A 26,066-nucleotide genomic window follows, 5' to 3' on the forward strand; every position below is an offset into this window, starting at 1 on the left:
TAATGTTAATTTCCTGATTTGGATGGTTGTATCAAAGTTATGTAGGAGAATGTCTTTCCTTAATAGCAAATACACTGTAGTATTTGGGGATAATAAGGTACTATGTCCAAAACTTAAATGCTTAAGGAAAAATTCCTTGTATTGTTGCAATTTTCCTGTGATTTTGAGATAGTTTTTTATGAATAAAAAGGAGAGACTACTAATAGAGCTGCATTACAGAGAGAACAGGAAAAGAGATATTGGGCAAAGTAAGTGCAGACAACTTGTTTCAGGAACACCACTGATGTGGGGAGGAGAGAGAAATGGGGAAGTATTTGGAGGAACAGAATGCTATGATTATTTCTGTTTCTCATGTTTGTCTCTAAACATGTTATTAATATTTATTTTTTTCCACTTACTACATTGCATTGAAAGTATTTTTAAATGCCTGTTTCCATTACAGATTGTCAATTCCTTGAAGAAAATGTCTGTGTTTTATATGTCCCTTATGTTTAGTGTAACACTTAGCATATCATAACATGCTTATTAAATATTCAAACCATGGAACCATTTTCAAAAAAGCTATGGTTTTTAATAAAGGGTGCGGGGAGCAGTTTTCTTCCAAAACATGGAAGACAAAATAAGAAATTGACTTACTTTCAAGGAGAGAAAATTGTTATAATGATAAACAACTTCTAGTTTTGGGTTATTAAATACTAAAAGGCCTACCAAGGTGTTTTACAGCTAGTTCTAACAATCTTTTAGAAATCATCTGTTCTGTGTGGATAAAATAGGAAAGGGAACTGATGATATATTGAGATAATTAACAGTGTAGAATATTGTGATCATCTGTGCACCAAAAGCATTCTTAAATGTGAAATTGTGCATGAATGTTCCCAAGCAGTGACTACAGAAAATGGGCTGGCTCTATCCCCCTTCCCCAGGAAATCTGCAGTGAATCAGACCACTGCAGGTTTTCTATCATATATATGTATAAATGAATGGCTTTTACTGAAGTAAGGAGAGAGGGAGAAATTTAATAGCTTGTGAGGAAGTGGCCATGAGGGCTTCACATCCAGTGAAGACAAGATCAAGAAAACTACTTACATTCCTACATTAAATTTTTAAAGATTGATTCAGTTGGAGGCGTGCCTGTGGGAGGCTGCAGCACATGGAGAGATTTCCTAGATATCAGGGGAGAACACATCCAAACCACCATACCTAGGGTGTGATACTTAGGCACAGGTCACTGTGGGGGCGTGGCTCGTCCTAGCTGCTTAGGGCGGAGAAAACAAAACGTGTATGTGTGTGTGTGTCTGTGTGTAGGGGATGAGGGTGGTGTAGGGGAGAGAGGGGTGGGACAAGGGGCCGGGGAGAGGAATAAGGTTGAAGTGAAATGAATGAGCACCGGGAAATGGAAACGAGACACAAACAAGAAAAATCTTTTAGGAACGTATCTGTATATAAAGTTATTTGCTTGTAGCATCTTTCATATAGTCAAAGATAATGAAGATATAAGCAATTATATAGGGACTCAAACTAGCAGGGGGAACACATGCACATTTCAAACATTTTTGGGCAACTCATGTGATTCGTTTCTGCAAAAGCAACCTTCCCTGAATATTTGCCTCAACTTCTTTTGTTTGTAGAAATATAGCTTAACAAAGAATATTTAATATACTGGAGTATTTATTTATTATTATGTAATTATATAACAACTTGCTTAGTAAGCAAGGTCACTGTGAAAAGGTTGAGAATCCTTGAGTGACACATTTTATCTGTTAGAAAATGGCGCCTTTTTTATTGCTTAGCTTTGTAACATCATGTAGATTGTGTTGGTGGTTGTATTTTTAGAGTATCAATTAGTCAATCAATCAATTAATATTTATTGAGCTTCTGCCCAGCAGGTAGGACACGCTCATCAAATTTGCAAATGACACCAATCTTGGAGGATGGTAAGTACACTGGTGACAGATATAGCATCCAAAAAGATTTTGACAGCCTAGAGCAATGGGCTGAATCTAACAAGATGAAATGTAATGTGGATAAATATAAATCCCTGTCCTTGGGTCCATAAAACTACCTCCATATGTACAGGATGGGGTGTGGGTGTGCTTTAACAGTGATGTGAGTAAAAAAAAAAAGTATTTTAGTGAATAGTCAGCTCAATTTATCACTTTTAGCAGCATTATGTCATTGCCAAAAATCTAGCAAGCAATTCTGGATTATATTAAAGTGATAATCCTATTTCAATTCGTCAAGTTAGACCACACAAAAAGATTGCAATATTCCCAGAGCTGTATTTTTAAATATGAGAGAGACCCCAAACCATGTCATATTTAGAACCACAGAAACTAAACAAGTTTATCCTGAAGAAATTTAGGAGAAAAATGGCATCTTTCTTTACATCTGTGTGTGAGCTCTCACATGGAGGAGGTATTGGATTTAGTTGGTATGGTCTCAATACTTAGAGCTCGGGCTTCTGAATCGATGCCGTAAGGGGAAATCTTTTAGTTCACTCATTATAATAGTAAAGACTGTTCAAAGAAGAAAGAATTCCCGCAGTCTGCAGAAGCAGCCTACTAGAGCGGTGAATCCTCAGTGTCCTCGTTTGGGGGATAAGAACACTCTAGAGGCACCTGGAGAACTCACTAAGGTAACACATTGAGCACAGGGCCAGGCGCACGTCAAGTGATGATGTGTATTTGTCAGGGTTGTTACCCTGCTTACTGTGGGCGGTGCTGACACACAGCCTGAATCATCCCTTGTGTAGTTACAGCAGAATGACTCAGAAGGGTCTGGTAGGACATGGTACTTACTTCTGAATGCTACATGGCATAACTGACTAATTAAAAAATGGTTAAAACAGGCTCTGGAACCAATGGACTTTCTCTGTGATCTTGAATAATGTAACCTTTCTGTTTTCAATTCTCTGTGATTCAGTTTCATTATCTTTAAAATGGAAATAATAACAAATCTGCCTTGGGTTGTAAGGATAAGCAGAATGAATATCATAAAAATTTTAAACAATACCTGGCAGGCTAATTTTTCAGTAAAGGTGAAAACTTTTATAATACTGAAGTAGTTGACAAAGGATTATTGGAGGATACTGGAGTTGAGAGATACATTTTGAAAAATACTTTTTTTTTATTGAAGTGTAGTTGATATATAATTATTATATTGGTTTCAAGTATACAACATAGTGATTCAGCAGTTATATACAGTATAAATCCTCATCCCAACTAGCGTACTTACTATCAACATAGAAAGATGTTACAGAACTATTGACTATATTCTCTATACTATACTTTCATCCCCCTGGTTAATTTAGATTATGGTTGAGATTTTGTGCCTCTTTACCTCCTTCACCTATTTCACCCACCCACCCCAAACCGTCCCCCCATGGTAACTACCAGTCACTATTTAGTGTCTATGGTCTATTGCTATTTAGTTCACTGTTTTGTTTTAGGATTCCACATATAAGTGAAATCTGGTATTTATCTTTTCCTGGATTATTTCACTTAGCACGATACCCTCTAGGTCCATCCATTTTGCCGCAAATGGCAGGATATTTTTCTATTTTATGGTTTAATAATAATCTATTGTTTATATGTACCACATCTCCTTTACTTTTCATCTATTGATGGACATTTTGGTTGTTTCCATATCTTGTCTATCAGCAATAAACATAAGGGTACATATATTTTTTCAAATGAGAGATTTTGTTTTCCTTGGGTAAATTCCCAGAAGTGGAGGAAGTTCTTTTGTGGTATGTCTATTTTTAGTGTTTTGAGAACCTCCATACTGCTTTTTATAGTGTCTGTACCAATTTACATTCCCATCAAAAATGTAGGAGGGTTCTCTTCTCTCCAGATCTTCACCAACACTTGTTCTTTCTTGTCTTTTGGACGTTAGACATTCTAACTGGTGTGAAGTGATACCATATTATGGTTTTGATTTGTATTTCCCTGATGATTAGTGATGTCGAGCATATTTTCATGTGCCTCTTGGCCATCTGTCTTTCTTCTTTGGAAAAATGTCTATTGCGGTCCTCTGCCCATTTTTTGATTGGGTTATTTGTTTTTTTGGTGTTGAGTCATATGAGTTCTTTATATATTTTGAATGTTAACTGAAAAATACTAAAATTTAGGAAAATGAAACGCAGTAGCAAGGTTATTCCCATAGGAGTTAGCTTAAATAAACTATAGAGATGGAATTAAGCATTGTGAGATCATCAGCTAGGAAGGAGACCTCACCGACTTGTTGTGGTTGCTTGTTGGTGACTAAGTTAGAAATAAAGTTTGGTTTAGGATGGTGAGCAAGAGAAGTTATATTTCATGTTATATTCTACATGTTCTCATGCAGGGGAATCAAACATATATGTGATATTTTAAAATGACTTTATGGAGTTTTCAGAATATATTATCTTCCTTATGCTTAAAATTATAGATGGAATAGTAGAACCTTTTATGTAAATTGTTCTTTAATCCTGGAATAGAAATTCTTTTTAGGAAAATTTCTATTTCAGAAAATCCAAGACATTTTTCCTCCATAAAGTTTTCCCCTCAGATTCGAATCACAGTGTTTTGTTTTTAATTGAAGTTCTATTGATATACAACCTTATCTCGGTTTCAAATGTACAGCACAGTGGGTCAACAGTTACCCATATTATTAAATCCTCACCCCACCTCAGTGCAGGTTACTATCTACTGACATAGAAAGATGTTACAGAATCATTGACTATATTCTCCATGCTGTACTACTGTCCCTATGTACTACCCATCATAGTGGTTTTTTTTGTTTGAATTCCTTGATATTCAAAATGTTCTTAATGTTTATATCACTTTCATCATCCTTTGGAGATGAATTAGAATTCAAGATGTTACCAAGCCACTTTGTGGTAAATCTGTAGAAAAGGTGTCACACAAAATGCTTATAATGGTTTTGCTTTAAAAGTGAGACCTGTCAAGTTAATGAAACTGGTGTTCTTGGAAAGCTTGTAACTTGGTTCTGAATAGGTGTAACCCAAAAAGATACAAAATAATATTATACACCATACATTAATAGATTAGGGTGCAGCTTCTTAAAGCAACTCCTTGAAAAAGATAACACTTCATTAACTGCATTAAATTAGTACTTAAAACCAACTGTCATCATTTATAGTGATTGTCTTGCCAATGGGTTTCAGTCCTGGGCAAGTTCCCTATGGGTTCAGTGAGACTGAGGAATGACAATGGAACATTGTTGGGGTAAAAGGGTTTATTACCTGGCTTGTTCTCCTGGTGATAGGTCGAACACTAGAATTATGTCTGCATCCAACTGTCTGCAGGTCCGTAATCCTCCTTCATCTCTGCCTCCACCCAGAGCACTGGGCAGAGCTCTTTATATGGTGACTCAGTCAGTAATAGCTCATTGCCTATGGCTGTGGAAGTGGTAGCCTAGCAGCAGGTCCCTTACATCATCAAGTAGTTTAGGCTCAGGTGAGGATCCTGGCTATAGGAACTTCAATTTTTCCAAAGCAATTCAAATATTTTCTAAGATATTAAAATTATTCTATTTCATATAAGCTTCTTGAGAAAAAGGATCATGATTTTCATTTCTTATTTTCCCTGGTGTAACTCAGGGCTACTCTGAGTACTGGGTTAATACTTTACTGAATTAAATTTAAGTTAGAAGGGTATAAACAGAAAGAAAACTTTTTATTTGGTGAGTGTTGCCAGCCAGCATGCTGCTTTTTCCTGGGATTGTCCCTCGGAGGTGATGAAGAATGAAGCCAGGAGTAACCAGCAGAGCTCTTTGAATGAGTGAAAGAGAAAGCAAGAACTCAGGCCAGGCAGGATGGGGTTCCAAGAGAGGAAACCACCAGGGCCGTAGTGTCTGGGTTTTATATGGACTCCTGAGTGGAGAAAGTCCCACCCCCTAATGACATTACAGCTCACTCCTGATTGGCTGAAAGTACAATGCTTCATTTGCCTAGGGCATAAGCAGTCAGAGCAGTTGAGGTCTAAGCGGCTGAGCTGGACTGGGTTTTTTTTTTGAGACTTAGAAGAGCCTTGTCCCACTATCACCTGCCTTTGGGTGTCTGGGGCTTGCCTTTGAGGTTTTGGGGCAATGCAAAGAGCAAAGAAGGCAGCAGGAGTCATCATGGAGGGTGCTGAAAGAGGCCACTTTATTCTACATCAAGCTGTACTTCTCAAACTGCTATACTGCTAATTCATGGTTACATAGGTGTTTAAGATGCACATGCCTGTGGCCTTCATGGCCAGGTGTCTGGCCTTATCTAGCTCCTTTCCCATGGGTACAACATGCTGTTTTTTCAGGTTTCTGAAGCAGCAGGCAGCTGTCCTCATAGCACAGTAGGGGAAGTGGGGGGGGGCAGGAAGGCAGGGTTCCCTACACTGCCTCATGAGGAAGTCACCCCAGGTGCTCTGCCTGTGTATTTCCCAACTTGTCAGCAGTTTCTTTTGGTAGTTGGTGGTCAGCTGGATTAGAATAGCAACAGAGATTTGCCATTTCAGTGGAACAAGTGATTGTGGACAGTCATTATAATTAAGGTAGACTCAATTGTGTTTTTTTTTTCTCTTGGTAGCTTCTCAGCTATTGTATGACTTTCTGGCATTTTGAATTCTATTCTCTAATTAGCCATGAGAATGGTTAGGAATTCCACATTTCTTTTTGATCTAATATACTTTTATATGCAAAGGAATAAGTACAGCCTATTACAACAATACAAATTTGACCCCTGCAAAAATGGTTAAAATATAACATGAATTTCTGAGAGAATGAAGGCTAGATAATGACCTCCTCCCCTCTCTCTTTGTTCCAAAGTGCTTTTTGGATCCTTTAAGCCACACCAATAAGCATGTAGAATCCTCTGTGGGGTGGAGAGTGAGATATGTGGGAAGGTTACTTTAGCAGAAGGCTCTCTTTTCACGAATCAGAAATTCCATCGTATATATTCCTATTCCCCTAAATAACTGGCAAGGGGATCATCAGGATGAGCTACAGCAAAGAGCCACCTTCGTCTTCACAGTTGCAGTGTGATGGGGCCCCAGACCAGAATTGCAAAGTAGGTTAGAGAATCTTGGAATATAAAACATGGTAAAGAAAACCAAAGAAGATTTAATCTTATTTATAGAAAGGTGGTTGGTAGGGGAGGGGACAACAGACGAGAGTGGCTCGGATCATCATTAATCATTTTGTAAGAACCAACAAAGTGAAAACATCCTTCTGGAATTCTCTGCAAGTGACACTGAATCCCTCTACTAAGCAAATATGTGATGAGTTGATTAAAAAAAAAAAAAGGAGAAGGTCCTGAACTCTTGACTACAGATATAACACAGTGAATACAGAAAATCAAAAACCTGCTTTCTATCTGGCTCAAAATAAAGGTGCACTTAAACTTGTAAAAGACAACATTTTTATTTGAATGATATGACAGGACTGTCACAGGAGTGTTACCTGCTATAAAGAAAGTCTAAGAATTATTACCTTTATTAGACCAGTGACACTGAGCTTTAGCCATACATTTCTAACTTCTGTCCCTCTACAGAGACAATTTTCTTTTCTTAAATAAACTGTCATGCTAGTGTTAATATATTGTTGGCTCTCTCATGCTCTGAGAATACTGCTGATATAAAACATGTATATGTTAGATGGTTAATAGTATCTTTAGTGTAGCTGACTAGAACAAATGTGTTTCCCTCATGGCTGTGCTAATGTGATAAAGGAAAATTGGCTGTTCATCAGCTTTTGGCTGGGTAAAGACAGTAGAGATGGAACCACATTCTTTTTTATGCATTAATACCATCGAGAACTTTTCACTGGTTATATTTCATGTGCCTGCATGTTGCGCAAAGATGTTGTAAAACATGAGATAATGCTACAAATAACAAAGTAGAAAAGCCTGTATCTTTTATAATGATAACAGTCAAACACCAAATGACAGTAACAGGCTGTAAAAAATGGGATGCAAAAGAAAAAAAAAATGCAGCCCTACTACCCGGCAGAGAGGTGTATATCGAGGCCCATGAGGATTTGGTATGTGAATTAGGTCTTTATATTAAAGCTTTGTTGTATGATGAAGTAAAGTGAAATACTGGTTCAGTGAATTTAAGAAAGAAACATGGTTTAAATAAAAGCAGATTGGATAGACTGGAGAAAAGCTATACTGGATAAGTTTTTAAAGAATTAATATTACCAGGTAATTATGATTTTAAACACCTTTGTGAAAGGGGCTTCTTAAGGCAATCATTGAAAAACTATTTAAACGTGTCAAAGAATGGTTGTTTATTTTCATCAATTATTTACAAGGTTGTTTTAATAGGCTAGCATTTTGAATGATACAGGTTCATCATTTTCTATTAAAATGCTAGCATGTAACTTTTCAACTATAAGGCAGTCAATTTCTCTTTCTCTCTCCCCTCCCCTGCCATCTGCACCCCATCCCGACCCACCCCAGAATTTCATTTGCTATTTTATCACATTTACCCATTAGAGTCCCAGTGATTCCTTTTACATTTAAATTAGAAGTACTTGAACAGGACTATTTGGAGAGACTAAAGTTAATGTCAAATAGCTGATCAGTTTATTCAGCAACACATGCAATCATTGAAGATTTGTATAGATACCATCTATGAAGTAGTCTGAAAAAAAGTTGGATTGAATTGCTGTTCAGGGGTCACTGCACACAAACAAAATTTTTCATAACTTTTTATGGTATAATCCAGGGGTCATCAAACTACGACCCAATGAACAAATCTGGCTGACCAGTTGTTTTTATGTTTTACTTGGCATCCACGTTCGTTCTCATTTGTTTTGTCTATGGCTGCTCTTGCTTTTCAACAGCAGCATTGAGCACAAACTGGACTGTTTGGACCACAACATCAAATCACTTGGCTCGCCAACAAGTATTTATTCTCTGTTGTTTACAGAAAAAGTTTTTTGACCCCTGGCATTGAGAATTCTTAGGTTGCCTGATTAATTAGCCTAAAATATGATTGGCTATTTTTTTTATGCTATTCTGTGAATGAAAAGTCCAGCTGAAAATTGCCAACTGGATACCAACACCTAAGGAAGTAAATGTTTGCAGGAAATATTTTGTACTTTCAAGTTAAATTGAACTATATCTAAATGTAATACATTTTGGGGATATCTGGTTTTGAGTACTTCTCCCTTTTGTCTTCGTTTCAGTTTATTTCTAAATGTGGCTATAATAAATTTAACTCTGTCTAAAGAAACAACATGTCCTCAAAAAACTTATGAAGGCATGACTTATTTAATGGTCAGAGCTATTAGACATATGGGACAAACAGTTACGGGTGCCTGTGAATATCCTGGTATGTATCATCACATCACAAAGCTATAATATGTAGGATTATATTTAGATATATGAACAAATAAATATATCACTGAGCCATTAAAATAAATTGTTCTCAGTCTTTCCACCTGAAGAAAGTGGCGAAGTAGGAAATTAACTTGATAAAGACTGCTGTAATGTAGTTATTATAAAATAAAAGCTTGCACAATTAAAATAATAATGGTGATAATTTCTTACAGGTACATCAGACAAAAATCAGCTTCTTTGTCAATGGTTTGGAGGAAGATCATACAGCTTTTGATGCAAGAACTCTAAGTGGTTCAATTACAGATTTTGACTCTGGTACTATGCAAATAGGACAGAGTTTAAATGGTAAGATTTCAACTTCAGAAAATTATTGATTATATCCAGTCCTATTGTTCCTAAATAATGTGTGACAAAATAATATTTTATATCACCTCGGCATATTGGTTTCCCACGGCCGCTGTAACAAATAAGCACCATCTGGGTGACAGCTGAATACAACACAAATTTATCCTTCCAGTTCTGGAATCTGGAAGTCTGAAATTGAGGACTCACAATGTTGGTTTCTTCTGGAATCTCTGAGAGAGAAGCCACTCTGATGGCTTTTGACAATTGTTAGGTTTCTTTGACTTGAAGCTGCAAACTCTTTGTCTCCATTTTCCTTTGGCCTTTCCTGTGTCTTCTCCTTTCCTGTAAGGACATTTGTGGTTAGCTTTAGGGCCACCCTAATCCAGTATGCTCTCATCTCCAGATTCTTAATTCCATCTGCAAAGACCCATTTTCGAAATAAAATCACAGTTCCAGGTTCCAGGATGTATCATTTGGAGGCCACTATTCAACCTACTTACCAGGGAACCTTTAAATTAGAGCGTCTGTATTATGAACAGTTTTTAAAAGGAGAACAATATATAATAAACTATATATTCTTTTTTTTTTCTTGCTTGGATTTTACTGTAGGGCTGTTGATCAAGTAGGACTTACAGTATTAGATAGAAACTTAGAAATAATATTCAACTTGTAATAAGATGGATTTATGGTGTTCATATATTCCCACCCTAAGAGTGGGCCATATAAGTTTAAGAAGAAAATATACACTCTATCCTGGAAAGAATGGAAGTTGAATCTAGAATTATCTTGAAAGAACTAGCACAATGGTCTATAAATTGCCTACACTTTAAAATGCAAATGATGTATTATCCAATAATAAATACTCATTGTGAGAAAACCCAAACAATACAAGACTCTGTGAAATAGTATTTTCCATTTTTCTGCCTTCACAGATAGATATTTAACTTTTTTATATGACTCCAGAATTTGGGTACATATAGCTAGAGATAAGGTTATAGATAATTTTCTAAGAATGAAATTATACTATATGTACTTTCTCTGAGCTTTCTAAAAATAACTACTCTCTCTCCAAATGTTATGGCAGCATTTTGTGTTAATATGCCTTCTCATTTAAAATGGCTGCATTGTGCACAATTGTATAGTTGTAAGTGTAACTTTTAAAACAGCTTCTATTAATGAACATTTAGGTTATTTCTAGTATTTCAGTATTATTGGCAGTTGTTTGATAAATAAAAAACACTGTATATATCTACATTTCTATATCCTTATCTGTATTATAGTATGCACATATACATATACACATACATACATACATACGCATTTTAACAACTGTCTCATTATGCAATTCCTTTAAGAATTTATACTTTGTTGCCAGTCTGTCTGAGTTCAAATCCCATCTCCCCACTTATTAGTCATATGACCTATAAAAACTTCTTAAGTTCTCTGAACTATAGTTACCCCAAATTTAAGATGATGAAGATGATGTTGATGATGATGACATTATAGTTTCATTGTGAGGATCAAATGAAGTTATGTCATAAAAAGAATTACTGTTTTTCTAGCATCTGGTACATACTAGTTGCTCAATTTAATAACTGCCTTGTATATACTAAACCATATTGATATGTAATACTATTATTAATATTGCTGTAATTTTTTCCCTAACACAAACCTGTAAAAGTTGAATAACTAGGTTAAAGTGTGTCATCATTTTGTATTTTAATACATATTAGAAATATTACCCTGTGCATAACAACTATCTCCAGAAAAGTTATGAAAATTTACAGTCTTATTTTAAAATACAGGCAAATACTTGCTTCCTTAAACGCCAGCTGAACAAATTACCCTTTTTTTTACTTAGTCATTCCTCTCATTGAAAAATATTATTACATGCTGCCTGAGAATTATTTGTTCATTAGTGAGTTTGAGTAGCTTTCTAAATATGTCTTAATCATTTGCATTTTACCTGTGAATTCCTTGTTCATGTGGTATATTTATATTTATATTCTGGACTTTCTTATTTATTTGTAAAAGCTCTTTAATGTTAAGAATATTAGTTGCACATGTTTTCTCCAGTTTTTAGGTAGCCTTATAAGGGCATTATAGAAATTTTAGAATATTATTTTAAATTTTAATAAAAGCAAAACATGCACAGAACATAATGGAACAATATTAAAGGTACATCTTGATGAGTTTTTAATTTCCGTATATACCTGTGTAATTGTCATCCTGAAAAAGCTATAGAACATTTCCTGTACCTCAGTGACTCTCAGTGAACACCAGTTCTACTGATAAATGCAGAGTCCTGTGAGTATAGACTTCACTCTCCAGAGATTAGTGTTGCCTGTTCTTGAACTCTCATGCAAATTAAATCACTCAGCCGGTACTCTTTTGTGTTTGATGCCTTTTGCTCACCACTATGCCCCTGAGGTTTACCTGTATTATGTGTTGCTCTTTCCTGTAGCTTTAGGAAATATTTCTTTAGCTCTGGGAAATACTTCTTTACTTTCCCTAAAGTGTGTGTTCCAGCGAGCAATATTTAAGAATTTCATTCATTCCATATCCTTACCAACACTTAGTATTATGTGTTTTGTTGTGTGCCATTTTGGTGGGCGTGTGGTGCATTCCCTAAAGATTGATGATATTGAGAACCTTTTCCTGTGCTTATTGGTCAGATGGATATGCTCTTCAGTGAAGAACCTATTTAAGTTTTTGTCAGTTTTTGAAATGGGTAGATTGTCTTTACTGATTTATAGGAGCTCTTCAGTATTTTGAATATGAAGGATTTCACAGATATATGGATTGCAAATATCATCTAGGTTATGGCTTGTACTGCCATTCTCTTAATGGTGTTGTTGGATTAACAGAAATTTTTAATTGTAATGAAGTGCCATTTACTCATTTTTCTTCCATATTTAATACTTCTAATGTCCTGTTTTGTCTATCTTTGCAAACCCTGGTACCATGAAATATTCTTGTACAGTTTTTTCTAGATGTGTTATTATTTTTTCCTCTTAAATTTAGGTCTATGTTATATCTGAAGTTGATTTTTGGATATGGTACAATGTAGAGGGAAAGATTCATTTTTTTCCCACTTGAATATCTAATTGCCCTATTTTTTTAAAAACTGTTAATCATCTCTACTATTTTCCTGTGGTAACTTGGTCACAAATCATATATCCACAAATGTGAAGATGGATTTCTTCCTGAGCTCTGTGTTTTGTTCCAATAATCTGCCCATACTTGAGTCCAAACACTGAGCTTTCATTATTGTAACTTATAAAAATCTTAATATCTGCAAGTCTTTAATTTCTCCAAGTTTGTTCACATTTTCATGGTTGTCTTGGCTATTATATAAGTTTTAGAAGCTGTTTTCAATTTTCACAAACATTCTTGTGGCATTTAAATCATTAAATCAATTTTGGAAAATTGGACATCTCTGTAATACAAAGTCTTTCAATTCTTGATCATGATGTGTCCTTAATTTCTACCAACAATGTTTTTAGTTTCTATATAGAGTTCATTCATATTTGTAAGAACCAACTATGTATTTGTTGGTTCTTTTTTTGTGCAATTATACTTAGTGTTGCTGGGCAGCTGCATCTGGGAAGGTCTCTCCCTGTGCACCAGGTGAAACCTCAACCTAGACAGGGGAGTGTTCTTGACTCTGAATGAGAAAGAATTCTCGTGCGGGTCTGATGAGTGTAGGTAAGGAAGGAATTCATTAAAGAAAGAGCAGCAGGGAATGGCTGCTGCCTGCAGAGACCAAGAAGGTGCAGGGGGAAAGAGGGAAAGTTCTTGGCCAAGGGCAGATTCCCTTGCCAACTCTTAAAACCTGGTCCATCTGGTGTCCTGAGTTCTCTTGGATCCGCACAGCATGGGGACTAGCCTTTACCACCCCAAGTTTTGGAGGAATCATGGAGCATAGGATGGAGTGGGATTATGTTCTGAGAACTTCCCAAAGGAAGGAGATTTTCAAGCAGGCTCCTGCATTTGCAGTTCCATCCAGGTCACCCAGGAGACAGGAACTTGCAGGCCCAAATCTGAGCTCTCAGCAGCCCCTCCCTGCTTATCACGGGTAAAATGGAGACTGAGTGAGGACTTGGGAGTAGAATGAAATAGCAAAGAGACAAAACGCAATAATCTGAGCAGGGAGAAAGCTTTATTTAAAAGTATGCACTTAAAGAAAGGAAAGTGTGGGTGTTCTTAGAGAGAAGGCACACCCAAGGGCTTAAAATGCTTTCTTTTAAGGTTTTCCAGGAATGGGGCAAAGGGCAGAGGGGGTGGTTGTTGGACATTGGCTTTACCTGTGGTCTCAGGGTGTTTATCTCTGGTGAGAGACACCTTGTCTCCTCTCCTCTGTTATCAGCCCTCCAGCTAATTCTGCCAAATAAACTTAACACAAAGAATTTATTGATCCTGTTCTTCTCCAAGATAGTAGTTACCCTCAAGTAGTGGGGACATATCATTTAGGCTTACTTGCCTTGTCCTTAAGGTAGGCTGTTGGCTGATTACTAGAGAATATGTTAGGAATCTTACTTTGCTTTTAGAATTGAAACTTGGCCTTAAGGTGGAGTCCCTCTTATTTTTACTATGTTATTTATGTCTCAGCATTTTTAGGAAATTAATCATGATGCTTGTCTCCTGTCTCTGCCCTCCATCATTAGTATTTTTTGTGAACTTCATTTTCTAATTTTGTTTCTATTATACAAAAATATGATGACCTTGCTAAATTTTAATTGTTAGTTATACAATCCTGGCATTTATATATTGTGCATTCAAATCTTTCAATGTTTGCATTTAATGCACAAATGGTCATGGCTTTGGAGTTGTCACATAGATATTTGCAGGTGTTATTATTATTTGAAATAATGCAAAATTTCAGTTTGTTTCCCTTATGACCTAAATTATCTAGCTTGAAGAAAGAAGGCATATATTTTTAATATTCAAAATACATTCTAATGTGCTGTGGTTAAATTTCCAAGCTCTGGTGTTAAACAAACCTAGGGCTGAATCCAACCCAGTAGTATGCACATTTGAGCAAAATATGTATCCTTTTAAAGTCTCAGAAGTCTAATCTATTAAATGATGTTTTGATAAATAATTCATAAGAATATTATAAGTTATAAGATATAATGTATCTGTAGAATACATTGCTTGTCCTATAGTAAATGTTCCATAAGTGACAGATATTATTAACTTCTTTGAACATCAATTATTGTGAAATGGGAATAACAATATATTCTATAGAATTGCTGAGAGATCAAATGAAAAAAATATCTATAAATGACTATTATTTTAATTTGTGTATGCTTTTGAATCCAGCTAAACTTACATGAGGAATATTTTAAGGAGCCTATATATTTAGAAACTTGGTTTGAGTAATTAGTATATTGAAGAATTTTATAAAGTACTCTGCATGTAGAATTTCTTAACACATTAAATCTTGTGAGCTTTATTTCAATATTTAATTCCCATTAGTACTTCTGAAAGTGTTTTATTGTACCAAATGTTGCTCAAAGTATTTGATAGTGCCATAAATTTGTTCACTATGCACTGTGGGGTTGAAATGACTTGCTTCTATTGTACTTCAGTATACTAAATGTTAAATTAATGCTTCAACAGGGCAGTGTGGACTGAATATAATATTCTTTTTTAAGCAATGTAAAAATAAGTTGAACTTCTAATTAGAAAACATACCATTGGAAAAAGGTTTATTTCTATTGTTATTTAGTTTTCATTACAATTTTATCCTTAAGTTCTGGGCATTGGAAAGCTACAGGAAGAAAGGATATTTTAAGACAACTTTTATTCTTATCTATTAATTTATAGGTACAGTTGTACCTATTGTATCTTTTCTCTAATTAGAGATGGCATGTAGACTGGCTCATTACTTCTGCCTAATGAGCCAGGCTCCGTGCCACCTCTCTAATCAGAAAAGAGATAGGTACAGAATGTTCTCATGGACTTATTATAAATCATTTTCTTTCTCTTGCTTGCCCCGTTTTTTAATAAAAAAATCAAGTCACTGTCCTCCATACTTTTGTCCATATCCAAGATGGTTTCACTCAGGGGCGGTAATTGTGCAAGAGATTACTGTGAGCTGAATTAAAGGGGCTCTCACGCAGTGCCAGGCCGGCTGTCTCTGCTTTGGAACAGACACTGCTTCAAACACAGACGTTATCAGATGAAGACCTATGGGAAGGAGATTAAGATTTGTTTCCTCTCTTTCTCTGGTGAGGCTTGACTTGTTTCCTGTTTCTGCACCCAGGAAGCAACAACTTTTCACATGAGTATTGGCTGCCACGGAGCTTTATCTTTGGGTCTCATCTCTAACCAGCATGACTTTCCAGAAAAATATGTTGCCAGTGGCACTTCCTGTTGCTGCAGACCTTGCCTTCGCCTCTCCTAGGAAATTAGTCAGTAGCCGAGATAACTGCTTTTTATACGTGAGCCCTGCATACATATGAATGTGTTATGTATACATATATACATATTAATAGAATAATCTGATTTGGTTTGACCGATTTTTAAATATACAAATAGAAACACCTTAGAGCATTCGTATCAACCAGTGTGTTTTAGTTCCTTTTTAGGGCATTTTCTTCCAGTTGTAGGTTTATTTTAATACCTTTAGTTGGGCATAAAACCTAAGAGTTGTGGTAGCAGACATGTTGTAACAAGTCTCTCATGTAATGAACTACAACAGTCCTCCATATGTTGACTTTAAATATACAAAGTCACATGAATTAAAACTTCTCAGTGCTATTTCTGAAGTCACTTACCAACAGAGCTCTAATTTCTCTTTAACTGTGAGAATTTCTACATTCTACGTTACATTTCTTAATATGTAATTGGTCATTAAAAAATCAAGTCTATCTATGGAAGCAAATACACAGGGAAAAAGAAAGATAATCATCTGACGCTCACTTCAACTTTCCTTCCATGTTTTCCACTGTGTGTTGTATCTTAATCTACCACTTTGGGTTTTATTCTGTAGTTGGAATACCATTAATTTCTATTAGTGTTCCATGGGTTAACCTTTCTAGCCTCAGCTAGGTATAGAAAGTCCGTTTTCATTTTAGTTCAGCTGAGATTATGCTAAATTTTTTCTGAGAGAATTTTCTTCTGGAATTAGAGAAAAAGGAAATAAATAGAAAAGTGTAGAAATCGGTATATTAAGATAACTAAAAAGGAGTAAGTGAAGAGTATAGGAACGAGGTTTTTATAGGTACAGAGAGGTTTACTTAAAGATGAAGTTGGTGTTTCAGATCATTACAGAAGAGGTATCTAGCAATGCTACCATGACAATTGGCCAGTGAGGTTACAAAAATAAAAAGTTAAATGTATGGTGTATAACCATACTAAATAAAAACTACAAATGAATTAAAATTTAAGTGTAAAATATATAATCATGAGGTGATCAAGGAAAATGAAGGTGAATGTTCTATAACCGTGGTGTATCAAACTCTTATTAGTATAGTACTATGCCCACTAAAGGAAAGTATTGAAACATCTGACTAATAAACTGAGAATTTAAAATACAAATAATGCTTATCATTTTGTACTTACTTTGGCAAGGAATAAAAAAGGGTTGCCATTAGTGTTGGAAAGGGTTTGGGATAACCTGGCAAACTAAAAAGTAAAAATGTGAAAGCTATTTAACTTCCAGGACATTATCTCAAGAATATAATTAGACAAGGCCTTAAATATATACTTAAAAGTGTTCATGGTAGAATTAAAGTAACAAATAATTGGAAGCAGTTAAAAACTTCTAAAAAGAATTAAGTATATTTCATACCTACAGTGGAAAATTATGCACCATAAAAAGAAATGAAATTTGCCTATTTGTAGAGACATGGTAGCAGGTTCATAATATGTTATTACATGAAAAAAGCAAGTGTGTGTAGTACAAAAAATTAGAAATTTGACATCGGTTGAGGAAATACAAATCTGCACTGGACATTTAACTCATTGAACATATTATAATTGAACATACCTATGTCTATATCTATACCTATCTATCTATAGATAAATTTATATAGCAATAAATGATAGTTGCTAGAATAACCAGTGCCTGAGAAAGAAGGCATGAGATTTAGAATCAGACAGATTTGGGTATGAATCCCAGCTTTGCTTTTTAAAAGCTAAATGATTTTGGCAAAGAATTTAACTTCTCATTCCAATTTCCTAATTTGTTTCCTCATTATAAAATAAGTGTTGTAATATATGGCTTTCAAGTTACTTGTAAAACATAAATAATACATATTTGGTTCATTTTAGATAATAAAATTTTGCTATTATAAATATAAATATTAATATTGCTAATTTAAATATTAAGATTTGACTTAGACTGTTTTAAAACAGTGGTCATCGCCTATATTTAATTTTTGGGCTCAAAATAAAATTTTTCCTAGGTTAAGGAGGATAAAAATGTTCAATTTTGAGCAATAATGTAGTTTAAAACTGCTGTACTTTGTGTAGATTTTTCCTGTACAGTAATTTCTTACTGTCTTTAAAGATTAGCCCTTTCTGGTATACTTCACTTTTCTGCAAATCCTGCCTTTCACCTGGTGTTATTTCTCCTGAGCCTGAAGAGAACTTTCTTTTCCATTGCTTATAGTTCAGTTGGTGTGAAACAAACTCTCTCTGCTTTTGTGAAAATGTCTTTAATTTATCTCTGCTTTTGAAGGATATTTTCACTAGATAAAGAATTCTACATTGATAATTTTAATTTTTTTCAACACTTGAATGATTTTCGTTTTGTCTTCTGGCCCTTCTTTCAACCATCATTCATATCAATGCTCCTTTGTATGCTATATGTTGTTTTTTTCTTGCAACTTTTAAGATTTTCTCTTTGCTAGTAACAGTTTAACCATGTTGTACCTATGCATAGTTTTCCCTGTATTTATCCTGATTGAGGTTTGATCAGACTCTTGAATGTGTAAATTGATGGTTTCATTACTTTTGAAAGTTCTTGATAATTACTTTTGAAAAATTTCTTTCTTTCCATTTCTTCTCTCTTTTTTTCTAGGATTTCAGTTACATTTATTTAGAGCATTGGATGTTATCCCAGATCTCAGGCACTCTTTTGTTTATTTGTTTCCGTTTTACCTACTCATTTTTTCATTTTTTGGTCTTGGTATTTCTCTTTGGATACTTTTTATTGACTTGTATTGAAATTCACTGATCATTTTCCCCTTTGTTTTTAGGCTGCTGTTAAACCTATCTGGAAAATTCTTCATTTTTAATATCATATTTTTCATATCCAAAATTTCTATTAGGCTTCTTTTTTGTAGATTCTATCTCTTTGCTCATGTTTCTCCATCTTTCTACACATATTGTCACCATTTGCACTAGGTTTTTTTAGTATTTTTGTCTTAAATACTTTCAAATCCATATTTGATAATTCCCATGTCTGGGCCATGTCTGCATTGCGTCCTATTGACTGTTTCCTCTCCTTATACTTGGCACATTTTCTTGCTTCTTTATGTGTCTTAAAATATTTCTGTTGTCTGCCAGACACTCTGTATAAAGGACAGGAACAATGGAAGTAAATCATATTTTCCTTCAGAGAAAAGAACACTATTGGTTTAATCAGTCTCTAGAATTTGCATGTGCCTATGTGTATGTGTTGGGTGGAGGCGAGAGCAAGTAGAAGAGCATCAAATTAATTTGAGGTTGGCCTGGATGTGGACCTTGTTACAGTTTTAATATTTTTTAGTTCACCACTGGTTTCAGATATTTGAAAAAAGACTGAGGATGGGTGCAGACTCACCATGTGGGTGGGCTCCTTGGAATTCGAATCTGTCATTCCCACCCACACATGTCTTCTTCCTTCTTACTCCCTAAGGACTGGTTCTTCTATCTTTCCCCTCTCTGTTAGGACGGCGAGCAGCCCTGGCTCTCATTTCCCTAAGGAACGTTTGTTACTTTCTGGAATTTAATTCATTTTTATTTCTTTGTGTCTTCTCTTTTCTAATGGGTTGAAAAAAATGATTTTATAGTTTATATGGCTTATTTTGTTTCTTAGGTTGGTTACAAAGCAATGGTTCTTGCAGCTTTATACATCTCAGTCAGAAGTGTAAGTACAACTAATATTGTAACATCTACAGTGTAGCTCCTTTCTTTCTTTTGTCCACTTTACACTTTAATTTTTCTACCATTTAGCTGTTCTCAGCTGTGGGTAAGTTCTGACTCTTTGGACAAAAGAAGGTACCTGTTGCTTGGCCCCAAACATTATTATGGTAGAATTCAAGTATTGATTTTGTAGTTACTGCTTTTAATTCTTCCTAGAGATGTTTGGCTTCTGTGCACCCTAAATTTATTTCTGGCTTTTTTACTTTTACATGTGTTTTCTTTGATTTTCCTGAAATCTATTCACTTCCAATATTTAAAACTAAAACATTTTGAGGATTCTTCACTTTTTTTCTTTGCAAATCTAGCAGCCCCTTCTCATATCACTATTGATCACATGACATACTGAGCAACATCTTTACTTTTCATTTCAGTGCCTCCTAGCAGCAATCTTTGTCCAGAGCAGTCTTTTAATCACTTTTTATAGCATATATATTTCTCACCTTCCCTTTTTCTGTCAGATAGATGCTTGTGCTCTTTGGTAGCCTGAATCAAATAATCCTTCAATCCCTCTGGAATCTTTAATCGATTGATCTAAATAACTTTCCACTGTGCCTCTTCCCCTTGATGTGTTCCATCCCTTCTTAATCAGCTGAAGTTTCATGGCCAAATTATTATAAACACTTCCTAGCACACATCTTGACTCCCCTGGTTTTGTTCTCCATTGCTAAAGGAAAGATAGAGGGGAGAGAGTAAATTAGGGAGAGTGAGTGTTAGTTTTTTGTTTGAGACAGTAAAGGAATATGCAAATAGAAGTGGTAAAATGTCATTTGAGAAAGAAGACTGTATTTGAGGATTGGTTTAAGGGCTGATGATACGAAGATAAGAATATTCCTCATAGAGATTATATTGGAAACTCTAGAAGCAGATAAAAAATTCTTAAAGGAGAAAAATGTAGGAAAAAGAGTTAGAGCTACAGAAAGAAACACATATGGAGCCCCAAAGGATCAGGGTATTAGGAGACAAGTAAAGACACTTTCAAGACGTTCTTCAATAGTATCAAGCAGTAGAATGTCAAGATCGAGAAGTTAAAAACTTGAAAATGACACATGAGGTGGCCATCAAGAGGGTACTTTCAGTGATGGTGGTAGAAAAGGGACTGTAGATAGTTTAAAATGAGACTAACTGTGGGGGAAATAAGGCTTTGAGTGCAGGCACTGGAGAAGGCCAACTCTGAAGAGAAAGAAAGAAATTGGATGAAGTTAGCATAATAGAAGGTTCTGTTCTCTGGTGATGGTAACTTTTGAATATTTTGTGGCCATCTGTTAATTCTTCAAGACAACAGCTTGCTTTTTACTGATCTTAATTACTGATCCTGGAGGTGAATTTGAAGATTTTCCTCAATTCAAGGAATTTAATAATAGTGTGTGTGTTGTGTAATTGTATAATACATTATTGTTTATGACTGCATAGTGAATGCATTGTATATGGCTGAATTATTGAAGGGCTGTACTGAAGGTGATATTTTTGTTACTCTTATCTGCAGTGATAACTTCATCTTGACCTTTATTTCCTTCTTATGGTTCTGTGACAGCTAGAGTATATTCTTACCCTTTGCTACTGATGCCTAAAACAATACTAATAGTAACAACAAACACAGAAAACACATTCTAATATTTTTGACACAAAGCCCTCAGCATTGTGAGGATGAAAAAAATAAACAAACAAGCTGTTTTGACTCTCTATTCTAGAGCTATCCTACTTAAGTTCTAATTTTTATGATCTGTTTTTGTAATTGTAGAATAAAATATTTTCTTCAGTGTCACACTGAAGTAACTAGAGATCAGATAATTAACAAGGTCACATCATGTATAACCTTAATTTCCATTTCCATTCTTAATAAGAATGATGAAAGGCTTTTACCTCAGCTTTGTTGAAGTACACAGATTTATTTTTTATTCTATCACATTCAGAATTTGTTTCTTAAATATGTGAGTCTATTAATAGTATTGTCAAAGTGCTCAGACTTTAAACTGCTATTTTCAAAAATTAAGATTCTTCATTTGATATCATACTATACATGTTTTCTAAAAATTTACCTAGTAGTTATCTTTAATTTCTTTAACCTCTGGATGCCTATCTTTATTTAAATTCATTTATGCTAATCATTATACTTCTAGTTCTAATTCTAAAACTTTTTCATTTTACAAGGACAGTTCTACTCCCAGTAACTTCAACTTGTTATTTCCCTTTACCTGACTTTAGCATTTATAGTAACACCTAACTTTGTAAAATAATCTAGAAATGTCCCATTTTTATCAGTGATTTTTTTCAGGTAACATTTGTCACTCTGAAATTTATAAAATGTATTTAGACAGTTTTTAAAGATTCTTAAAGATTCCCCTCTTCTATTCTATTTATATTTATCATTCTCATAGGTGTTTTTTATGCTTTTATTATAAAGATTGAGCCATATAAAATTGCTATTTTTATATATTAAAAATGGCCAAGTATTAGCTATTTCAAATAGTTCAGCCTACTATATAAGTATCATTAAATAACATAATTATGCTATTATCTTCATGTTAAATTTTACATAAATGACTTTTCCATAGAAGTCATTTTTGAGAATTAATTATTTTGAGGTCTGGTTCATTCACTTTAGTTGCTCTATTAATATTCCATTTTATTAATAAAAGCACTAGGTTTATTTCTTCCCAAGCTGAGAGTTAGGTTGTTTTCTCTTTTTATAATTTATGCAATTCTCTAGTTAGAATATTGGAAGTGTCTTCTTGTACACTTTTATTTTACTTCTTCCTTTCCAGTCTGGAAACCTCTTTTTTCTCTTGGTTTTCAGCAGCTTGGTGTTGGTATATCTAGGTATTGATTTTGTTGAACTTATCCCTCACAGAGTTCATTGAGCTGCTTGGATGTGTAAATTAAAGGTGTTCATAAAATTTGGGGAGGTTTTAGTGATTGCTTTTAAAAATTGCTTGTTTCTCTGTCTCTTCTGGGATTTCCTTTAAGTTTGTATTGGTACAATTGATGGTGTGCCACAGGTTTCTTAGGATCTGTTCATTTTTCTGCATTCCCTTTCTTTCTATTCCTCAGACTAGATAATTTCAGTTGACATATCTTCAAGTTCACCGATTCTTTCTTCTGCCTGTTTATATGTGTTGTTGAGCTCCTCTAATCCATTTTTCATTTTTATAATTTCTGTCCCTTTAGTTATATTCTCTATTTGCTGAGGCATCATTCTCATTCTCTGCTTTAGTTCTTTAGGTATGGTTTCCTTTAGTTCTTTGAACATATGTAAAATAATTGATTTAGTATGTTCATCTAAGAAGTTTAATGTATGGGTATATATTTGGTCCAGTTTCTATGGCTGCTCCCCCTGTACTCCCAGGTGTATCCGCCATACTTTCTTGTTTCACAGTGTATCACAATTTCTGGTTGAGAACTGGACATTTAAAATAATTTAGTGTAGCAAATCTGGAAATCAATTTTCTCACATAACTAATTTTGCTGTGGATGTACTTATTGAGATGTGAATATACTGATTCTTTCCAGTCATTACCTCTTTTCTGAATAGACAGCTATGAGGTCTTTCGGGTACGAGTCATATCTATTTCTGTGATTAATTTATATAAATTAGACCTATCTTTGCCATATGAATATCTTTTCAAACAATAATCTCTTTATGAAACATTTATCCCAATGAATATCTGTTGCTAAAAAATTGGCAACTAGCAAAGGTATGAATAAAATCCATTCTTATCACTGTGTCCTTGAAATATTTTATGATACTCTTTCCCAAAATCAAAATCAGAGTTCTCTTCTTAGGAATGGATGGTTCACATTAACTCTAGGTCTTTAGAGAAATTTTTCTAAAATTTTTTGGGGAAATTCCCTCAAATATAAATTCTGTAATAGAGGATATGATTGTTCTATGTTCAGACTCCAAAATTTAGAACTAAAGTTGTTTTTAAAGGTTACAATATCCAGCTCTTTTAGTTTATAAATGATAAAGTAGATTTCATTACCCCTCTGTGACAGTGCTTTCCTTTAACTTTTATTAGAATATAGGAAGTGAATTCTAATTTATCAGCATCGAAAGGTACCCCTCCACTTCTACACCCTGTCTGACTACCCTCATCTTTCACTTGAATGGCTAGAATAGCCTAACTGGTCTCACGGCTTCTACCCTTGTCCTTTTCCATTTTATTCTTAACACGTTTGAATATACCTGAGATCATATCATTCTTCTACTCTAAACCCTCCAGTAACTTCCTATTTCACTCAGAATAAAAACCGAAGTTCTTATAATGGGCTACAAGGCTTTTAACAATTCGAACCTTATGCCCCCCACCCACCAGCCAGTTAGTTGTCAGATCTAATATTCCAGTAGCCCCCCCTCCTTTATGCTGCTCAGGTTGCTGGCTCCTTGCAGTTCCTCTAACAAGACAAGCATATTGCCTCAGGGTCTGTGCACCCACTGACTCCTGTCAGAAATATTTTGCCCCTACAAATATACATAGTTCATTCCCTTTTCCCTGTCAATACCACATTTGCAATAAGGCCTCTGTTGACATACCATCCAAATTAAAATCCAGCCATGTTCCCCAAACTGCTTTAATTTTTCCATTTTGCATAGCATTTATCATATTCTAATATAGTGTATAAATTGTTCATTTATTATGTCCATCTAGTTGCTGGAATGCAAGCTACATAAAAACAAATGTTTGTTTGCCTGGGGTTTTTTGTGTGCCTGTTTTGTTGACTAATGTATCCCTGGAACCTGTAAAAGTGCCTAACATATGATAGGCTCTCAATAAATACTGTTAAATGAATGAATGTATAGACCAATAAACCCACCTTGACAATTAAAAGCTATGATTCAGCCTTTCACAAAAATCACAGCATCATTTTTGCTGCTTTGCTGTTATGTTAGATCTTTAAGAATCCCAAGTGATTATTCTTTATTTTTTAGGACTTTTCTTTTCTGGGTCCTTTGAGGTAAAGCATTTAATAGTAGGGTATTATAGATTCAGTGTGTAGAGCTGGAGCATCAGGAATGAAGGATGCAAGGAGGAGGGTTGGGTGTGGGTGGGGTAGGTGAAAGTGAAGGAATCAACAGGCAGTAGGTCCAGACAACACTACCTTTTAACTCAGAAAGAAAATTCATACCTTCCCTGTTTGTCTTCCCAACTCCCGAAACAAAAGCACATAATGACTTAACTAGAGAGAAGTTTAATGAACTAAGAGAAAATTAGAAAAACACTTGATTTGGGGAGGTCACTTCTGGAGAGAGACCACAGATTGGGTCAATAAATAAACTGATTAAAGTACTCACTTTGACTTAAGTCCTGCCATGCCTGTGGAGATAACCATGATTATGATTGTTACAAAGTGGAATTCGCAAAATATATACCAGTCTGTAAGAATTTGAGAGGACTATAATATAAACATGATGAAAAGTGTGATAACTTTAAAGGAATTTCATTTGAATATATGCTTGGTAAACTGAGATTTGCATTATAAATATACATGTATTTTTCAGGTTTAGAGCAATTTGTTGGGAGAATGCAAGATTTTAGATTATACCAAGTGGCGCTTACAAACAGGTAAGCAGATATGGTACTGTAAAGCTCAAGAAGGGTACACATAAATGCTGAATTCACTTACATAAAAGGAGCATAAAGATTATAGCATTTTTCATTTTTACAGCATTTAGCAAACATCACCCAATTAATGTTTACAGTGTTTGCCTTGGCTTAGCCTGTGGCTAGATTGGGTAACTCCTTTTAATATGAAATTGATCAAACTCTTTACAATGGATTTCCTCTAAATAAGCTAGATTTTTGAACAAGTTGTATTGCAGAATTTGGGATATATTTGTTTAAATGTTCTATGTGAAGTATTTCCCAATACTTAAGAAACTGCAAATCTGCCTTTTCAAATTGATTTGTTGACTTTATATATACTAGAAAATGAGGAGCAATGAAACTGATTAATTATTTTGCTATATGGGAAAAAATCTCAAGAGATTGAGCTATTAGACTTGAACACAAGAAGAATGAGTCACTTGAAGTATTGTTATAAATTTGTCTATTTCTAGTGAACAAATAATAATATAGACTTCGACTAGCTTTAATGAAGTGTTTCTCATCTTGAGAATAAGTGGAGAAATATTTCTTAGGGGTTCTTAAAGGCATATAGATTTCCCTTCTGTTCAGGAAAGTTCAAAGTGAAATTCTGCCTAAGATAGCCTTTGAAGTATCCTTACCAAGTTATGATTTGATGACATAATAGTATATTA

At 34.7% G+C, this 26,066-nt stretch overlaps 1 protein-coding gene across 1 annotated transcript in view; it reads left to right on the forward strand.

Moving 5' to 3' along the window:
* Positions 1-26,066, forward strand: part of USH2A (usherin) — a 722,977-nt gene that overhangs the window by 43,647 nt on the left and 653,264 nt on the right. Inside the window, exons 3-4 of the mRNA XM_036931704.2 lie at positions 9,538-9,670; positions 25,308-25,371. Of these exons, the coding sequence (XP_036787599.2) occupies positions 9,538-9,670; positions 25,308-25,371 (197 nt within the window). The remainder of the gene's footprint in view (positions 1-9,537; positions 9,671-25,307; positions 25,372-26,066) is intronic.

This window comes from Manis pentadactyla, chromosome 19, assembly GCF_030020395.1.
Source record: "Manis pentadactyla isolate mManPen7 chromosome 19, mManPen7.hap1, whole genome shotgun sequence".
Lineage (NCBI taxonomy): Eukaryota > Metazoa > Chordata > Mammalia > Pholidota > Manidae > Manis > Manis pentadactyla.